General features: G+C 52.0%; 1 protein-coding gene across 1 annotated transcript in view; it reads right to left on the bottom strand.

Annotated features, from left to right (window-relative positions):
* Nucleotides 1-5757: 5757 nt before the first annotated feature.
* The window catches only part of MYZAP (myocardial zonula adherens protein), a 59313-nt gene continuing 49181 nt past the window's right edge, over nt 5758-15889 (bottom strand). The window contains exons 13-15 of the mRNA XM_053272536.1: nt 10078-10740; nt 8978-9188; nt 5758-6308 (exon numbers count right to left, since the gene is read on the bottom strand). Of these exons, the coding sequence (XP_053128511.1) occupies nt 6168-6308; nt 8978-9188; nt 10078-10740 (1015 nt within the window). The 3' untranslated portion in view covers nt 5758-6167. The remainder of the gene's footprint in view (nt 6309-8977; nt 9189-10077; nt 10741-15889) is intronic.

Here is a 15889-nt window from a genome sequence, read left to right on the forward strand (position 1 = left end):
AAATGCAATCAGACAGTGTCATGGATGCAAATCTCAAGAGCTTTGCCAAATGTAACTAAATGAAGATCAGACTAAAATGCGGCTGCTTAAGTCTCTCGGAGGATGTCCATGGATTAGCGGCATCTGCGTTGCGTTAGCAGAGACTTAATTAACTCCCCTCAATCAGGGCATAAGCCACAGGGAAGTTCTCCTGTAGAAGCAAATGGGATTTGTGCAGGAGAACTTCCCAGTGAGTGATTTCTTTGGAGATTCCTATCCTGTGCCTGGATAAAATCCCTCCTAGAAGCATTAAAGAGAAGATCGTCCTTCTTTGTGGATGCAGGCGTTTAAAAATTAACACATTTCCCATCACCTTTGAAATCTTCAGGCAACTACATAAACACAGCTGCATAAATGTTAGCTTTTTAAAAAACAAGAAAGAAGTGGGGAATTTTAAACAATTAGCACACTTCCCTGCTATGTAAATGTCTCCTTAGCATTATTTTGGTTTGTTTTACAGGGGGAAAACATTTTGGAATCACAGGTAGTCGGGCTGCTTGGCTCCCAGACCATTTGCTTCTCTGTAACATGAAGAGATATTTGAACAGCCGTCTTAAAAGGCAGGAGAAACCGATAAGCCAGTCCAAGCGGTCATCAATGGGCTGTTACGTAAGCATCCAGATCATACGGACCCATCTGACACCTCCCTACTGACTCCAGCTCCAACATCACCTACCGACCTGCCAGGTTCTCTGTGATTAAAGCCACTGCCAGTCTAGGTAGACAATCCTGAGCTAGGTGGACCAAAGGTCTGACTCAGCAGAAGGAGGCAGCTTCCTCGGTTCCTATGACCACCACTCTCTGCTCCGCCTACCCAGGTGACCTCCAGCCCACCCCTGAAAAGCAGGAGCATGCACAGCTCCCCAAGCTGGGTAGGATGCGTGTGCTAGCCCATCCGGGGTGGCTGATCGGTTGCTCCTGCTTATCGAAGGCTCTTCCCCAGCAGTCATATGTCCTTCCGCCTTCCCAATGGCCCTGGAATGCACTGGCTTCCCAAATGGCCTGGGGCATCTTCCCCTGGGCCCAGCTCTCTGCAGCCACAAGCAAAAGGAGTTTCTTCCCCTCCAAACAGCTGCAGGGCCCAGGGGGGCCGCGGGAACTTCCTCCGGACCGGCCAGCAGCTGTGGAAGGAACTTCTGGCATGCCTGATGCATCCTTGCTGCGCTACGCAAGGCACGCTGGTCGGACGCAGGAAACAGCCCTCCTCGCGCCAGGAGAGCTGTGCCAGGTCCGTCCTGCAACTGGCTGGGCCTGGGCTGCTCAACTTGGCCCCCCGTGCTGTTTCTGGACTACAACTCCCACAATCCCCAGCCCCCACCGTGGCCAATAGTCAGGGATTATGGGAGTTGTCGGCCAACAGCTGCAGGAGAGCCAAAGTGGAGCAGCCCCGGGGCCGCTAGGAGACGGCCGGCCACATCACAGCCATTCGCTCTGCACTGTCGGTACATGGGCCAACCGTCACATAGAAACTGTGTCTTTAGACAGCCACGGGGGAGGGGGCCCCACTGCCATGCAGCCCCTTTGAGTCCCCATGAAAGGCAGGCGAGCCACACTGGGCCAGCCAGATCCATTGCCCAGCTGTTCAAGATCCTCCCGCCAGCAGTGGCTTCTTCTGACTCAGGGCTGGCCTTGTGCTTGCAAGCAGGAATTGTCCCCTTTGCTAGGCAGGAGAGCAAGAGGCAAGAGATTCCCCCAGGGGCTGGGGCCATAGCTCAATGGAAGAGCAACTAGCTGCCGGCAGGCAGAAGGTGCCCCGGCCCCTCCCTGGCAGGCAGCATCTCCAGGAGAGGGCTGGGAGAGACTCCTGCCTGCCGCCTCGGAGAAGCCGCTGCCAGTCTGGGTAGGCACTCCGGAGCCTTTTGAGTCCCCTCCAAACTCTCTGACTTTCCAAAGGGTTAGGTGGGCGCATTTCCAAAGACGTGCGCGTACAGCGAAGGAGGCGAGGATTGCATGGAAGGAGGTGGACACTTCCCCCTGGTTTTGCCTTACGGAAGAGGAAGCAGCCCAGAGGAGCTGCCGCTGCTCCTCGCCACCTTGCATCCCCCCATCCTTGCCCGGAAGGCGGCGGCGGCTGCTGCTGGGGCTGCTGCAGGGAAGCGGAGCCCGCGGAGGCTGCTGCCCGTCCCTGCGGACAGTCCTGCTCTCGGCTCCTTCCAGCCCATCTCCAGCCTGGCAGCTCCTTCTCCCCACGAAAGGAACACAGACAAGCCCTGGAGCCGGCCTTCTGCGGGGCAGCCAGAGCGCCGGCTGGCCTTTGCTCCTTTGGGGCGGCTTGCAAGCCCAGCGCAGACCGGCGTGCTTGGGGCGCCCTCTCCTGGCTCCTCCGTGGCCAAGGCAGCCAGGCTCCTGCCCAGCTGCGCCCCCCAGGCCTTGGAGGGAGGCTAGAGCAGCAGCGGGGAAGTGGTGCTTGACGCCCCACAAGCAGAAGGCTGCCGGTTCGAATCCCCGCTGGCCTGTTTCCCAGACGAGGTGCTGAAAGGTCTCCTCTCACAGGGCGCAGGAGGAGATGGCAACGGTCAGCCACAGGAAGGCTCTGTGGGCGCCAGGAGTCAAACGCGACTTGACGGCACACTGGACCTTCAGAGCAGCAGACCTTTCGGGGGGCTGGCTGTGGTGCCCCACGTGCCTTCATTGGGGGGCTCCCCTTTGTTGTACCCCCCCCCCACCAGGCAGCGTCCGGACCCCAGGGGCAGAGCAGCGCCTTTCCCCGACTGCCGCCCGGCCTCCTGGGAGGCCCCTCGGCCTTTCTGGAAGCAGGCCCGGGGGGTGTGGACAACGTCTGCACACAAAGCAGCCCCAGCCACACGAGGGAGAGGTCTAAGCCCCCGCCCCCGCCCCCGCCCCTAGTCTGTGCGGCCTAGCGGGACCCCCACACCGTCCGCGCCGGGGCTGCCTGCTCCCACGGCCACCTCCAGCCAGCCCCCTCCGCCTGCAGTACCGGGGCTGCTTTGTTTTTAGTCTGCGAGGGGAAAGTCACCGCGCCCGTGGACGCTGAGGATCAGGGACCGGGCCGGGGAGAGGCAGGCAGAGTGGAAAGCCAAAGGTGCCGGGGGAGGCGTTCTTGGGGCGGTGTGCGGCAGGCAGGCAGGCAGGTCTGTGCTTCCACACAGGACACCACCACCACCGCCGCCATCAGCAGCTGCGGGTCCCGGAGGGATAATGGCACCATCATGCAAGAAACATCAAGCACAAACACACAGCTCGAAGTTCTAGGCGTGAGGAAGCGCTCCCTGGCCAAAAGCCTGGGGAAGAAGGGCAGTCTTCACTTTCCTCCTAAAGGCAGAGGGAGAAGCGGGGAGCGAGAGCGTGTCCGCGCGCGAGGCGGGTCTCCGCCTTAATATGTGTGTGCACTAATGGAGACAAGCGTTACAAATGCATTCTCTTTCCCGCGCAGGGCGCGTGCATTGCCGATCGTCCCAAGAAGGCACAGGGTGGCGAGTCTGTGCATTACCGAACTTGAAGGCTGGCTCTTCGCCTGCGGGGGGAGCGCAGCTCCGTAACTCACCTCGCAAGCCTGCTTTCCAGCAAGCCAGCCTTCAGCCTCACCCTTCCCTGGAAGGACCAGTCTGCTCGCGCTTCTAAAAAGAGAAAGCTCCACACGTGCATGTCTTCATAGACACACACCTCCACCCAGCTCATCCACGGAAGGAACATTTGCCGGGGGGGGGGGCGGGGGATGAGCACAGGCCCCAGCCAAGAGGCCCCCTCCAGAGCCAGTTTTCCCTGTTAAAGCTGGACCATGCCAAAAACCGGCACAACACTTTTGTCCCTCATCCTCCAGCTCACCTCGGGACAGAAATGATATCTGATTTAACAGAGCACCACCCTAGTCTCTCTGCTGCCCTTCACATGCCACCTTTGCCTTCCTGCCCCTTGGCAGCTGGTACCTTTGCTGCTGTTTGTGGGGCAAACAAAACTATACACGATACAAATAAAAAGGGGGCTTTAGCACAAGGGGGGAAAACAAACTCAAATTCAATAAACTTCAGAAGAGGTTCTATCCATGGATAATTAACTCTGATGTCTTTCTAAAAACGAGAATAATTGAAAACAGAGAGTTTAAGTTGATTCATGGAGGCTTCCCTGATATATTTATTATTGCAAGTCTCACAGATCTGTCTGGGTTCTGTCACTGGGGATGGCTCAACTTGGTGTCCAGATGTTTGTTTAAGTTGCTCCCACATAGTTCTGAAGGCCGTTAGCAGAGGTTATCAGGGAGCAACGCTGCGAATCTTCCTTGACTAATATTCTCATTTCTTCTGCAACTTTGATGTTTTCTTTCATTAAAATTCCTGGCCCTTTGCCACCACCCCACCCCCACCACCCCAATCTGCTTGGCTTGCGAAAAAAGAAAAAGGGGCCTACAGACATGAGAGACGACCCTCTGCCTTCAGCCCAAGGAAAGCCAGTATTTATCACCAGCTATCATTAAACCCTTGCTGTAATTGGTGTGGTGACAGTCAGAACGGCTTGAAAGGAAAGCTATGGAATAAAGGGAGAGTTCTGAAGTGGTCCACACAGGGATGTGGGCCAGGAAAGGAAGGAGCCCCGCCCTATTAATGAGGAGTTAGCCTGTTCTTGCCCTTAAATGTCATCCAAGAGCGTCATAAAAAGTGTGAGCACAGCATAAGCAGGCAGAGGTCAGGAGGGAGAGAGGAAACGTCGTCATGAAGCTCCAGCAAGTATGGTCCAGTGATGGGCCACAAATGCAAGCTTCAGATAGGTGTTGTAAAATTTAGTTCTCCAACTCTGTCTTGTGACCACCAGGAGAAAAAATGCAAATAAAAGAAAGTGAAGTAGGGGGTGAGGCTGGGCAACAGAGGAAGCAGGAGGGGAGGGGCAAGAATCTCCAGAAAAGGTGTTGAGTTGCGGGGTGGGAAAATCAGCCTCTCTTTTACACTTCCGGTCCAAGGCGCAGCATGGAAGCACAGAAGACACGTGTGATTCCCTCCGCACTGCAGCCAGGGGCCAATTTCAGTGGATTTGTAGTGTATGCAACAGAAATTCTTTGCATTTCAACTATTCGATACCCCAAGGCAGCTGAACACATCGGGAAGCATGAGCATTTAGAATAAAGCATACCTCCATGCCGTGGGACAACAGGCAGTTACCACTTCGGCAAAGAGAAGGGGGTGGCGACCGTGTGCCGGCCACCCCGGCTGCGTCTCCTCCCTGCCCTGCAGTCCGTTCTCGGCTGGGAGTCGAGGAGAGGGCACCACACTGGCTACACGGAGTGGGGCTCAGGCTTGTCACTCTAGCCACTAAAACGCTGGAGGCAAGTGCATGAGCTGAAAGCCCCCAGAGCAGAGGTGACCACCTGCCAGCACAGCCTCTGGACCCAGAGGCCTCACCCCAACAGTGGCTGCACCAGACTTTAACTAAGAGGTGGCAAACAAAACACCAACCAGCCCCAGTGCTCAGATATTCCACGCAAGCATGACCAGCAGGCTGCTCCTTGAGGAGGCCCCCCCCTGCCCCAAGCAAACGCTTTCCAGCTCCACTCCCACCCCTCCCCGCTCAGCACCCCCAGGCCATCTTGCAGGCAGGCCAAGATGAGGGGCGTGGATGGTTCTGTCCATCTTCAGCATGGAGTGAGCCCCACAAGACCATCGGCACTGCCCTCCCTGATCCCTGGAGGACACCTTCAGAGGCAATGCAAGGAGTCTGCAAGGCACTCCCCGCTTTCTATCTAAGGCCACAAAGAGCCATGGCAAGGCCTGCGATTTCCAAATGTTTAATGCATGTACAAAAATAGAGAAACAAGACACCAGGAATTTTAAATAGAAAATATGTTAAGTCACCCTCCTACATTTGCCGGGGAGCAGCCACCATCACAGGAAAGGCCTGAAGGCAGCAGCGACTGGCGGAATCCGGCCACACTTTCGCATCACTCTTTTGGACATGGAGGGCAGCTCCTGCACCAGCTGGCCTGGCCTGGCTATGTAGGGGGCCGCAGTGAGCTGCTCTCCTGCCCCACAAGTACCCCCCCATGCCCCCACTCCCTTCAGGAGCCGCAGCCAAGGGCCAAGGGGTATGGGGACCTCCTCCCAGGGCCCGCAGGCCCCACGGAACACTCTCGGTTGGTGCCGAATCTTCCCCAGAGGCCGCCTGCCAAGGCTCTCTGGAACTCAGTCCTCGGCTGAGCTGGAGTCCTCCTCATCCCTCACTTCTCTGTAGCTGGCTGCCAGCCCACCTTCCGGCTCGTAACGGGTCATCGGAACGTCCAGCCTTTGGGCGAGCTTTTGCGCTGCGAGCTTGGCTTGCATTTCCTGCAACACAGAGAGACGTGCCTGTGACAAGGGTGGCACTGCCGTTCCTGGCGGATGCTGGACGGAGCGCCCGGTAAGGAGGCCACCGCCACAGCCTTCGACAGCCAAGCACATCCTGGCTAGGTCCCATCTCAGGAAAGGGGAGGGAGGCCGCCGAGCAGCAGCTTGGCCACCCCGTGCTGAACACGGGAGAGCCTCTGGACACAAGAAAGGCACGGCAGCGAGGTGCTGGCGACAAAAGGGAAGCTCAAGGATAAGCATCCTTGCATACTCGGGAGAGGTGGGGAGGGATCCAGCCCCCCCCCCCTTTCCAGCAGCCCCCACGCTGGAGTGGATGGACTATTGTTCAGTAAACCCTTACAAGAGAGTTCACACAGCAAACTAAGCCACCTTTTATCTGACTGTTTTGTGTGTTTTTTTAATGCTAGAAGCAAGCTGTTAAGCTATCCAGGGTTCTTCTTCAGGCTTAGGTGCTAGTGACAGAAGTATAACCAGGTTCGCGTAAGCCAACTTTGCTGCTCTTCAAAGACCGACCTGTTTATTGTAATATATTTATTTTATTTTTAAATCAAATTTGTAGACAGCCCCAAACTTCCATCTCTGGGTGGTTTACAACAAGACAAATTAAAACAAAAATGAAAACCTTAAAACAATTTAAAACCAGTCAAGTTAAAAAGCTTGGGTGGGAAAAAGAAGCAGCCTTTAGGGACTTTCTAAAAGTTGTCAGAGATGGGGAGGCTCTTTTTTCAGCAGGGAGTGCATTCCAGAGTCTCGGGCCAGCAACAGAGAAGACCCGGCCCTGTGTAGCCACCGGATGAGCTGGTGGCAACTGCAGACTAACCTATCCTAGCTTGATCTCAATGGGGCTCATGGTGAAGATGCTGTTTTCTGGGCCTAAGCTGTTTAGGGCTTTATAGGTTATAAACAGCACCTTGTATTTCACCCAGAAACTTATCGGCACCCAGTGTAGTGACTATATAGGATTAATATATTAGAGATGACACAGAGACCAACCTGAATGCTGCAGTTTCCAGACTACATACAAAGGCAGCCCCACACAGAGCACATTGCAGTAGTCAAGTCTGGAGGTTACCAGCAGATTTACCACTGTTCTGAGCTTGTTTATCTCAAGAAATGGATGGGGCTGGCACATCAGCCGAAGCTGGTAGACAGCACCTCTGGCCACCGCTTCAACCTGGGACACCAGGGAGAAGCTTGGATCCAGAAGCACTCCCAGACTGTTCGTTCTGGAGGGGGAGTGTGACCCCATCCAGAATCAGCAGATCAAAATTGTCTCGCACAGTAAGTACCTCTGTCTTATTTTGATTCAGTCTGAGTTTGTTTTCCCTTATCCAGCACATCACTGCTTCCGGACAAGCATTTAGGGAGGTTTTGCCTTCTCCCAATGATGTTGAGATGGGGAAATAGATTTGGGTGTCAGCATACTGATAACATCCTGCTCCAAATCTCCGGATCATCTCTCCCAGCCGTTTCATGTAGATGTTTAAAAAAGCATTGGAGACCATATGGAGCCCTAATGTGGGGCCATATAAAAGTTCACTTTTTGAAGAGCAACAGTCTCCAAGAGACACCATCTGGAATCTGCCTGAAAGGTAGGAGTGGAACCACTGCAAAGCAGTGCCTCCCACCCACAACCCCCTCAGACTGTCCAGAAGGATTGAATGGAAAGCCACCAAGAGATCCACAAGGACCAGCAGAGTCAATTCCTAACTGGAGATCACCCATCAGGCTGACCAAGGCAGTCTCCACCCCAATGGCCAGCCCGAAAGCCAGTTTGAAATGGGTCTAGATCAGGCCTGAAAATTGACTTTGGCCCTGCACAGCAAGGCATGGTTGGTTCTGGCCCACTGGGGCATTTGAGTTGGGCTCCCCTGGGCTAGATAATCAGTTTCCTCCAAGACCTCCTCGAGCTGGGAGGCCACCACCCTCTCAGTTACCTTGCCCAACTATGGAAGGCTGGAGACAGGCCTATGGTTGCTTAACTCTGAGGGATCCAATGCCGAGTTCTTCTGAAGAAGTTTAATGATTGTCTCCTAAGACAGGAAGGCATCCTGCCCTCCCTCAGTGAAGAATTTATAATAATTAATTCAAATTCAGCATTCAGAACTTCCAAGTTATTTTTGCTTAGAAAATTCCACTCATAGGAAATGCTTTCAGGAAGCCCAAATCTCAACTCAAAAGCAAACCTGGAATTGGCTGGTGCCCCCAACCCCACATTCTGTGCAGCAGGTGAAGTAAAGTCCTTCAAAGCATCTCTACAGGATACTGTCGTATGCAGAGTCAGACCCCTGGTCTACCAAGCTCTGCACAGTCTACTCTGACTGGCAGCAGCTCTCCAAAGTCAGAGAGGGGGTCCTTCCCAGCCCTGCTAGCCAAGGGCTTCTGGGCAGGAGAGACCAAGTGCTGGACGAGCAAGCGATGTGCTTTCCGAGAAGCTACAGTCCCTCCCCATCAGGGCGGCAGTGGCTGGCTCCCGGCTTCTCCCCTCCCCCCCGCCAAGAGCACGCTGCTCCTTCTCCCACCTCCAAGGAAGACCACCCAGGGTCCTCAAAACTGGGTGGGCTTCCTGCAGGCAACTCTCCCCTGCCCCACCTGTCTCCTCAATACAAAACTTACATCTATGCAAAGCTTCAACACGTTTCTTGTACCTCATAGGTTTCTTTTTGCTGGATTTGAATGGCTATCGATTCTGCCATGGAGAGTAGCTGGGTAGGCGCGTGATGGAGAGGAGGCAAGCGGGCCGCTGTGATGTCATCCAGGTGCTTCCTATCTCGACGGAGTCTTTCTTCTGCAGAGGGACCTTCAGGAGAAGAACCACCTGGTGAGCTCCGAGATGACCCACTTGACTCTGCCGGTAATCTACAAGAAACCAAAGGAAGGGTGGCATAACAGCCCCAGGCCTCTGACCCCAAACAAGTTGATCCTTGCCTCTTTCTAAGGCTACAGCCTCAGGTTCTGGGCATAGAGATGCTGTTGGGCCAAGGTCTGACCCACTGGCAAGCTTCTTTCAATGGGGCTTGCACAGAAAAAGTTTCCCGGAGATTCTGCCCCATGTTGAGGGATGGTGCTGCCATTTTGGATTTTCCACGTCAAACGCCGAAACATCTTGGGACAACTGCCTGCCCTCTGCTACACCTGGTGTGGACCTAAAGCAACCACAAGAGCAAAAGAGCACCCAGATCCGGTTCCAGGGACAATGGCGTACAAACTTCCTAGGAACACAGGAAGTTGGCTGAGCCAGACCACAGGTCCACTGAGCTCAGAACTGTCCACACTGCCTGGCAGCAGCTCTCCAGGGTTTCAGGCAGAAGTCTGTCCCCCAGCCCTACCTGGAGCTGCCACCAGGGAGTGAACCTGGGACGGCTGCATGCAAGCAGGCAGATGCTCTTCCACTGAGCTACGGCCTCATCCCCTAAGGACTGGTCTTGCAGAGCTCCCACGTCGTCTCCCATCCATATGCAAACCAAGATGTTGCTTAGCAAAGGGGACAATTCAAGTTCACTGCCACAAGACCAGCTCTCCTCCCCTTAGTGTCAGATTAGCAGACATCACACTTTCCTAGACGGATATGTATTAACACATTCAGAATAATGATAGTTTTAATACTAGACTGCTAGTATATGACGCTACCTTTTTATTCACTCCCCAAACAGACTGTAGCAAGAACTACCCAGCATGCATCACACACAGTAGCGCAAACATATTATAAAAACCATTCCAAGGAGACCGATTTTCCTGCCATACTTACATGTGAGTTTTGAATTTGCTTTTCCTGACGGCTGGGCTCTTTGCTCTCAGTTCTAGTACTTCGGCGTAATGGGGAGTTTGGGGGGGCCTGCTTGGAAGGCTCTGCAAAGGATGCCCTTGGAGAGTCTGCCCTTTCCCCAGCCCTCCTTCACACGTTCTGCTCTCAGTCAAAGTGCTTCCAAAGGCTTCCTCATGGCTACCACCTGCAGGCCGGGCTGCATTCCCAGTATTGCCTAGTGAATTGTGCTCAGGAGGCATCCGGTCACTCTGCAGAAGCCCGACTGCAGCTCCCTCCGATACCCCTTCATTTCCTTCAGGAGCATCAGAGTCCAGAAGAGCTCTGCCTCCAGGTTCTATTTTAATTTCTGCACTTCTTTTTCTGGCCCAAGCACTTTGATCGTTTTGCAAAGCTGATCTGAATTCCTTGTTCAGAACATGGTGTTCAGAAACAGAAGAATCTTCAGGGGTCAAATTGTCTCTGCTGGCAGCCGTTTTTTGTTCCCTGGCTTGAGTCTCCCCTTGCTTTTTCTGGAACTCTAGTCTAACAGCAGCCAAGAGCTCACTTGTTCTCCTTAGCTCTTCCTCTTGCGAAATAGCAATCTTCAGTCGCTCAGCAAGATCACAGATCTTTTTACCTTTATCCGCAAGTCTGGATATAAATTTCCTGCAACACAGATAATAAGAGAGATAGGTACACTGAATGTAAATACTTTGCATTGTGATTCCATAACTATATCAGCTGCATGGGTTACCAGCTTGTTTCCAAGCCCAAATCAGAGACCTTTAAAGTCTTAAGTGGCTTGGGAACAGACAGCTTGGAAGACCGACTCCTCCCCCATGATCTTGCCTGTCCACTCCAGTCACCTAGGAAGGCTCTGCTCCATGACCCACCATCATCCAAGGGGAATTGGGGAGAGAGCCTTCTCTCTTGTGGCACCAAGGTGCACCCCTATGGCTCACTTAGCTCTTTGATCGCTTTCTCCTGGCTTTGTTTTTGACTTTTTGTGATCCTGTTATGCTGGTTTATTTATTAATATAAATTCTGGCTGATGGGTGCCACTTTTGAGTGTCTGGCTATTAAGACAGAAAGGAACTTAATACAGGAGAACCTCATTAATCTCGAATTCACTATCCATGGTTTCGCGTATCCGTGGTTGGGTAATAGACACCGGACCTCAGTATACACAGGGGTGGGTGGTGTTTTTTAAAAAGGCTTAGATCTGCATATCCGCAGGTTGAGATATGTCTCCATTTTGACATGGGAAACCATTTTATGACTCATTTAAAAAAAAACAACAGGGGCATAAAATGGTGATATTTCCGGCCGATTTGCAACTCCTGGGGGGCATTGCTGGGGACCCGTGGAGCACACTAGGCCACCCCCACTCACATTTTATGGCCTTTTAGACCCATTTCTTTTTTTAAAATGGGTAGAAATTTGATGATTTTCAACTGGTTTTCAGCTGATTTTCAACTCTTGGGGGACATTTATGGGCTGCTGTGGACTGATAGAGCACATTAGACACACACCCACACCCACCCTGCATTTCTAGGGCTGTTTAGTCCCATTTTAAAAGGAAAATGTAAAAAATAAAATGGCGATTTCCCACTCCTGGAACCTAACCCCATGATCCTATTGCACCAGTAACTCAGTATTTGCGGTTTCCATATTGGCGGTAGTAGCGGAGAACGGATCCCCCGTGAATACTGGAGCTTCTCCTGTATATTAAATAGATTTAACACTGAGTAATAAGTAATAATAATTCCTTCTGGCCCCTAAATAAGCAGCCTGCTAGCAACCCTTCCATCCACTGCAGGTTGGCAATTGCAAGACCAACATTGCAGGCCAATTGCAATCTGTATTCCCATCACAAAACTAAGAACATCCCAAGTCCTTGTGCAGTAACAGCAGCAGCACCCCCTTCTCCCCGCCTTCAAGATGCCGGGCCAAGACATTTTTGTTTCAGCAGATTTATGGCAGGCTGTAAGATGAAGATTGTGGCATGAGGTGATGATGTGTGAGTTTTAAGCTTTAGCAAAACATAATGAATCAGGACTTGTTGAAAGTTTTCTGTACAAGCAAAACAATTCACTGAACAGCTCTTCTCCTTGGCTTTCATCCTAGAAAGTACAGGGTCAGTCGACAGTTATAATTCAAAAAGAAAAGAAGACAGAGACATAAAGCAAAGCAATGACAAAATACAAAAGTTTTAAAGGCCGTGGAAAAGATCAACTTTACAGTGGCATTCTTGGTGTGATGGACTATTTGACTGGGGCCAAACACATTGACTGAACATGCTCATCTGCTACCTGTAACCAACATCTCAAGGAGGTTCACAGACAAAGGACCCACAATCGAAGAACAAACAACTAAACAACCAGCTGAACTGGACAGCAAATGAAACTCCCACTAGAAGCTCGGCTGAACCCCTGGGGGGTCCTCAGGATGCTCCCAAAGGAGGCAGCAGACCAGGCCACTTGCCCACGGACTGGCGAGCCAGCCATGCCACCCCAGAGCTAAGAGAAGATGTACTGGGGTGGGGGGGGCAAAGAGAGAGACCCAGAGGAAGAGGCTGGAGGCGCTGCTGGGCGGTGGGGGGGGGGGTGATGGGAGCGGCAGCCCACCCACAACTGGGAGGGAAGCCTCTGCTTGGCCACCCCTGACTATGGGCAGGCCACGGCTGGGGCCTGGGGGGCAAGAAGCGAAGAGCAAGCCGAGACCCTGCCACGGGGCCCCCGGGGGCAGGGGTGGAGATTGGGGGGGTCCCCCTTCCCGTCACCCACCCGGCCAGGCTTGCTCAATTCGGCCCCGACAGAAGCCATCCCAAGAGGTACAGCTATAGAGGGAGGCCTCGCGGCTGCTGCCCCCCCTCGGGCCTCCAGCCACCCCCCGCCTCGGGGAGGAGGAAGAAGCTCCCCTCAGCAGCGAGGAGGAGGGGGAGGCACAGATCCGCGGCGCTCGCTTCCGTTGCGGGCGCCGAGCTGTTTGCGAGGGATTCCGTCCGGAGGCAGGCTGAGGTAGACTCTCTCTGCACATAGAAGCTCCACACTCAGGCAGCCGCCCGCGCCTCGGCCGCCCTCCTCCGTGGGCTAATCCCGCCGCACTCGGCCGCAGTCAGGGCCGGAGGCGGGCGCCGAGGTCTCTCTGGCGCTGCTCCCGACTCCCAGGGCGGCCCCTCACCAGCCGCTCCCTCTCCGTCCTCCTCACCGGTCTGCCAGCAGCCTCTCCTGCCGCCTCAGCATCTCCCGCAGCTCCGGCAGGCTCCGGCCCCGCACCTGCTCCGGCGGCGCCATGCTGCCGGCCCGGGAGGGCTCATTTAGCCCGGCCGGCGACGGAGGCAGCAGCAGTCGGAGAGCCCGGGGGCCACTTCCGCCCGCGCCTGGGCGCCGCCATCTTCCTACCGGAAGTGCGCCACGGCAAGGCGACAGGGACCGGCTTCCTGGCTGAGAGGCGCCTTTACGCGTTCGCGGAGCGGGACTCCGAGCCGAGCGCCCCGGGGCATGTGCAGAATGACGGCGAAGTTGGGAACAACTGGCTCCTTAATTCTTAAACAGGCGGCGTGTTCCTCTGAGGAAGTGCGGAGTGCCTTTCCGGGAGAGGAGAGCTGGTCTGGTGGGAACAAGCATGCCTTGTCCCCTTACCTAAGCAGGGTCTGTGCTGGTTGCAGATGAAAGGGAGACTTGATGTGTGAGCAGCACTGTAGGATACTCCCGTTAAGGGATGGGGCCGTTGTGGGAAGAGCATCTAAGGTCCCAAGTTCCCTCCCCGGCAGCATCTCCAAGACAGACAGGGCTGAGAGAGAGAGATTCCTGCCTGCAAGCTTGGAGAAGCCTCTGCTGCCAGTCTGGGTAGACAAGCCTGAGCTAGACGGACCAAGGGTCTGACTCAGTATGTGGCAGCTTCCTATGTTTCCACTGGGGCGCATCATCCTGCTGCTGCTCAGAGAATCTCCCTGGGTGGGGAGGAGTGCCGGCCCGGCATCCTCTGCATGGCCCCCAGATGTAAAATTTCCAAAAAGTTTTTGTTAAGCACCCTTTACAGATCTAAAGTCACTTTGTTTCTTTAGGAGCATATAATTTATTATGTATAACCGCTTTGCTCAGAACATGGATCATGTTTGGTACATTACTTTTAGAAGTATAGTTTATTGTCAATACTGTATTTTCCTGATCCAAGCGCCCCCCCCCCCGTTTTTGTAATATTAGAAACGGGGTGTTGCAAGGTTGGAGTGGGCCCAGTGACAAGATTTTAAAATGCCCCCCCCCCACTGAAGCTCTGCTCATGAAGTAAAGAAATCTTAAATGAGGCTGAATAGTGGTAACAAAAAGCATAGTAAATATATATAAACACCTATGTTCCACAATAGAACATCATCCTAAATTATTATTTTTTAAATTCAATTTTCACAACACAAAAGGACAAACACAAATGATACAAACACTCACAAACACACACAATAAAGACTTCCATCTCATCATTGGAACAAGTGTTGTTAACAATAACCAGATCTTGCCTATAGATTAAACATTCTCTCCCCAGTAATTCATATAGAAAACAACTTTGGGGTGTTTTTGAAACATTTGTTAGCCCTCAAAAGCCTGACAAAAATCCATTTTGTGATGTATTTTTAAACAGACAACAAGAGGGTCCCATTTTTTAAATTCTTCAAATTTATTTCTTAGTAGTGATGTTAATTTAGCCATTTCTGCCAATTTTAGTACTTTAAGAATCCAACCTCTTTAGACGGGCATTGACTGTCTTTCCATTTGCACGCAAATGTCAGTCTTGCTGCCGCTGCTAAGTACATGAAGAGGGTCCAATAATGCTCGGGAGAGCATTGTTATCAATACCTAATAGTATTGATTCTGAACTCTTGGGAAAAGTCATTTTGAATACTTTTTAAAGCTTGTTATATATTAAGTCTCAATAACCTCTCAATTTATTGCATGTCCACCATAAATGTATATAGGAACCCTCTTCTTTCTTACATTTCCAACATTTATTTGACATATTCTTGTAGATTACGGCCAACTTGTTGGGCGTAAGATGCCATCTGTACATCATTTTCAAAATATTTTCCTTTAAATTAGAGCAAGCAGTAAATTTTATATTTTTTATCCAAAGTTTTTCCCATTTTCCCAAGTCAATGTTATAACCAAGGTCCTGGGCCCATTTAATCATTGAGGTTTTTACTACCTCCGTTTTTGTGTCTTCCAATAGTAATAGGCCATACATCCTGGATACGAGTTTTTCTTCCTTATCGCACAACTGTAGTTCTGATTCTGACTTTAGTTGGTTAAAACCCTTTTTACAGTCTTTATTTACTTTACCTTGTCATAAAATAAATATGCATGCCACCCGAATATATAGACCCAATCGCCCTTATGTAATTAACTCCAAACCCTACAGTTTCCAAAGTTTTCAACATGAATTGCCAGGAGATATTATCGAATGCTTTCTCTGCATCCAAAAATAACATGGCCAATTGTTTATCATTATGTTTTTCATAGTATTCTAGTACATTCAAGACGGTTCGAACATTATCCTTTATTTGCCTTTTAGGTAAGAATCCCGCCTGATCTTCATGAATTAACTCTGCTAAGACCCCCTCCATTCTTTTAGCAAGTATAGAAGCATATAGTTTGTAATCGTTATTAAGCAGGGAGATTGGTCTATAATTTTTAACCACAGATGTATCTTGACCGGGTTTTGGTATTAATGTAATAGTCGCCTGCCTCCATGACTCAGGAAACCAACCCTTCATCATAATTTCATTCATTGTCCATTGTAATGGTTGGGACAATACTTCACT

Source organism: Hemicordylus capensis, chromosome 10 (assembly GCF_027244095.1).
Source record: "Hemicordylus capensis ecotype Gifberg chromosome 10, rHemCap1.1.pri, whole genome shotgun sequence".
NCBI lineage: Eukaryota > Metazoa > Chordata > Lepidosauria > Squamata > Cordylidae > Hemicordylus > Hemicordylus capensis.